At 53.7% G+C, this 1295-nt stretch overlaps 1 protein-coding gene across 1 annotated transcript in view; it reads left to right on the forward strand.

Moving 5' to 3' along the window:
• LOC134023734 (fibrinogen silencer-binding protein) overlaps window positions 1–913 on the forward strand; it is a 6045-nt gene extending 5132 nt beyond the window's left edge. Inside the window, exon 5 of the mRNA XM_062466085.1 lies at window positions 294–913. Coding sequence (XP_062322069.1) covers window positions 294–849 — 556 coding nt within the window. The 3' untranslated portion in view covers window positions 850–913. The remainder of the gene's footprint in view (window positions 1–293) is intronic.
• Window positions 914–1295: the final 382 nt, after the last annotated feature.

Raw genomic sequence — 1295 nt, forward strand, 5'->3', positions numbered from 1 at the left:
TATGACTTGATTACAGAAATAAGTTAGCCAAATGTCATCAAATATTATAACAACTTGTAGCCTATTTAATCTAGACAGATGTACTAATGGAGTTTGCCATTGAGGTATTTTTACAGAAGTCAAATATTCATTTAGAGATGCTTATATCCAAAGTGACATGCAGTAGATAAGGTATGAAGTGATATATTGTAAGAATATATATGGTAGGTAATGTAAACATATCACAAGTGGATGGTAATGCTGGTGTCCTAGGTAACATGGTGTCCTAGGTAACATGGTGTCTGTGTCACCAGGTTGGTGTACGCCAAGCCCAACTCCCCCCTGGAGCACCCAGGCAGCAGCTCCTCTCTGCCTGGCCTGTCTGACTACCCCGCCGCCCCCCTCACCATCCGCCTGGACGGAGACCTGGCCAGGCCCGAGCAAGAGGACGACGTCAAGCCTCCGCCTGACCTCACCATCCTGTCCACCCGCGTGGGCCTGGACCTGGAGCCGGACCAGCTGGACGAGGAGGATGTCGGCAGCATCCATGGTTACGACGGCTCCCTCTCCCCCTGCCCCTCCTCCGTCAACATCCCTCTCTCCGCCTCGCCACTGCCCCTGCGGCGAGACCTCTACCCCCACGACATCTACCCCCGCCACGACCCGGACAGGCTCCGCCCACTGCAGCTGGCCAAGGAAGAGCACGAGCTGGTGCTGGCCAATCACAGGAAAGTGGGCGTGTACCTGGAGGAGAAGAGGGAGGGGCTGAAACGGAAGCAGGAGTTGGAGGAGGAGCTTCTCAGAACAAAGATCAAAGTGGAGAAACTCAGAGCTGCCAGACTCAGACACGGCTTACCCCTGCCCCTGTAACACACACACACACACACACACACACACACACACTGCCCCTGTAACACACACACACACACACACACACACACTGCCCCTGTAACACACACACACACACACACACACACACACACTGCCCCTGTAACACACACACACACACACACACACACTGCCCCTGTAACACACACACACACACACACACACACACTGCCCCTGTAACACACACACACACACACTGCCCCTGTAACACACACACACACACACTGCCCCTGTAACACACACACACACACACACACACACTGCCCCTGTAACACACACACACACACACTGCCCCTGTAACACACACACACACACACACACTGCCCCTGTAACACACACACACACACACACACACACTGCCCCTGTAACACACACACACACACACTGCCCCTGTAACACACACACACACACTGCCCCTGTAACACACA

The sequence above is a fragment of the Osmerus eperlanus genome, chromosome 7 (genome assembly GCF_963692335.1).
Source record: "Osmerus eperlanus chromosome 7, fOsmEpe2.1, whole genome shotgun sequence".
Taxonomy (NCBI): Eukaryota; Metazoa; Chordata; class Actinopteri; order Osmeriformes; family Osmeridae; genus Osmerus; species Osmerus eperlanus.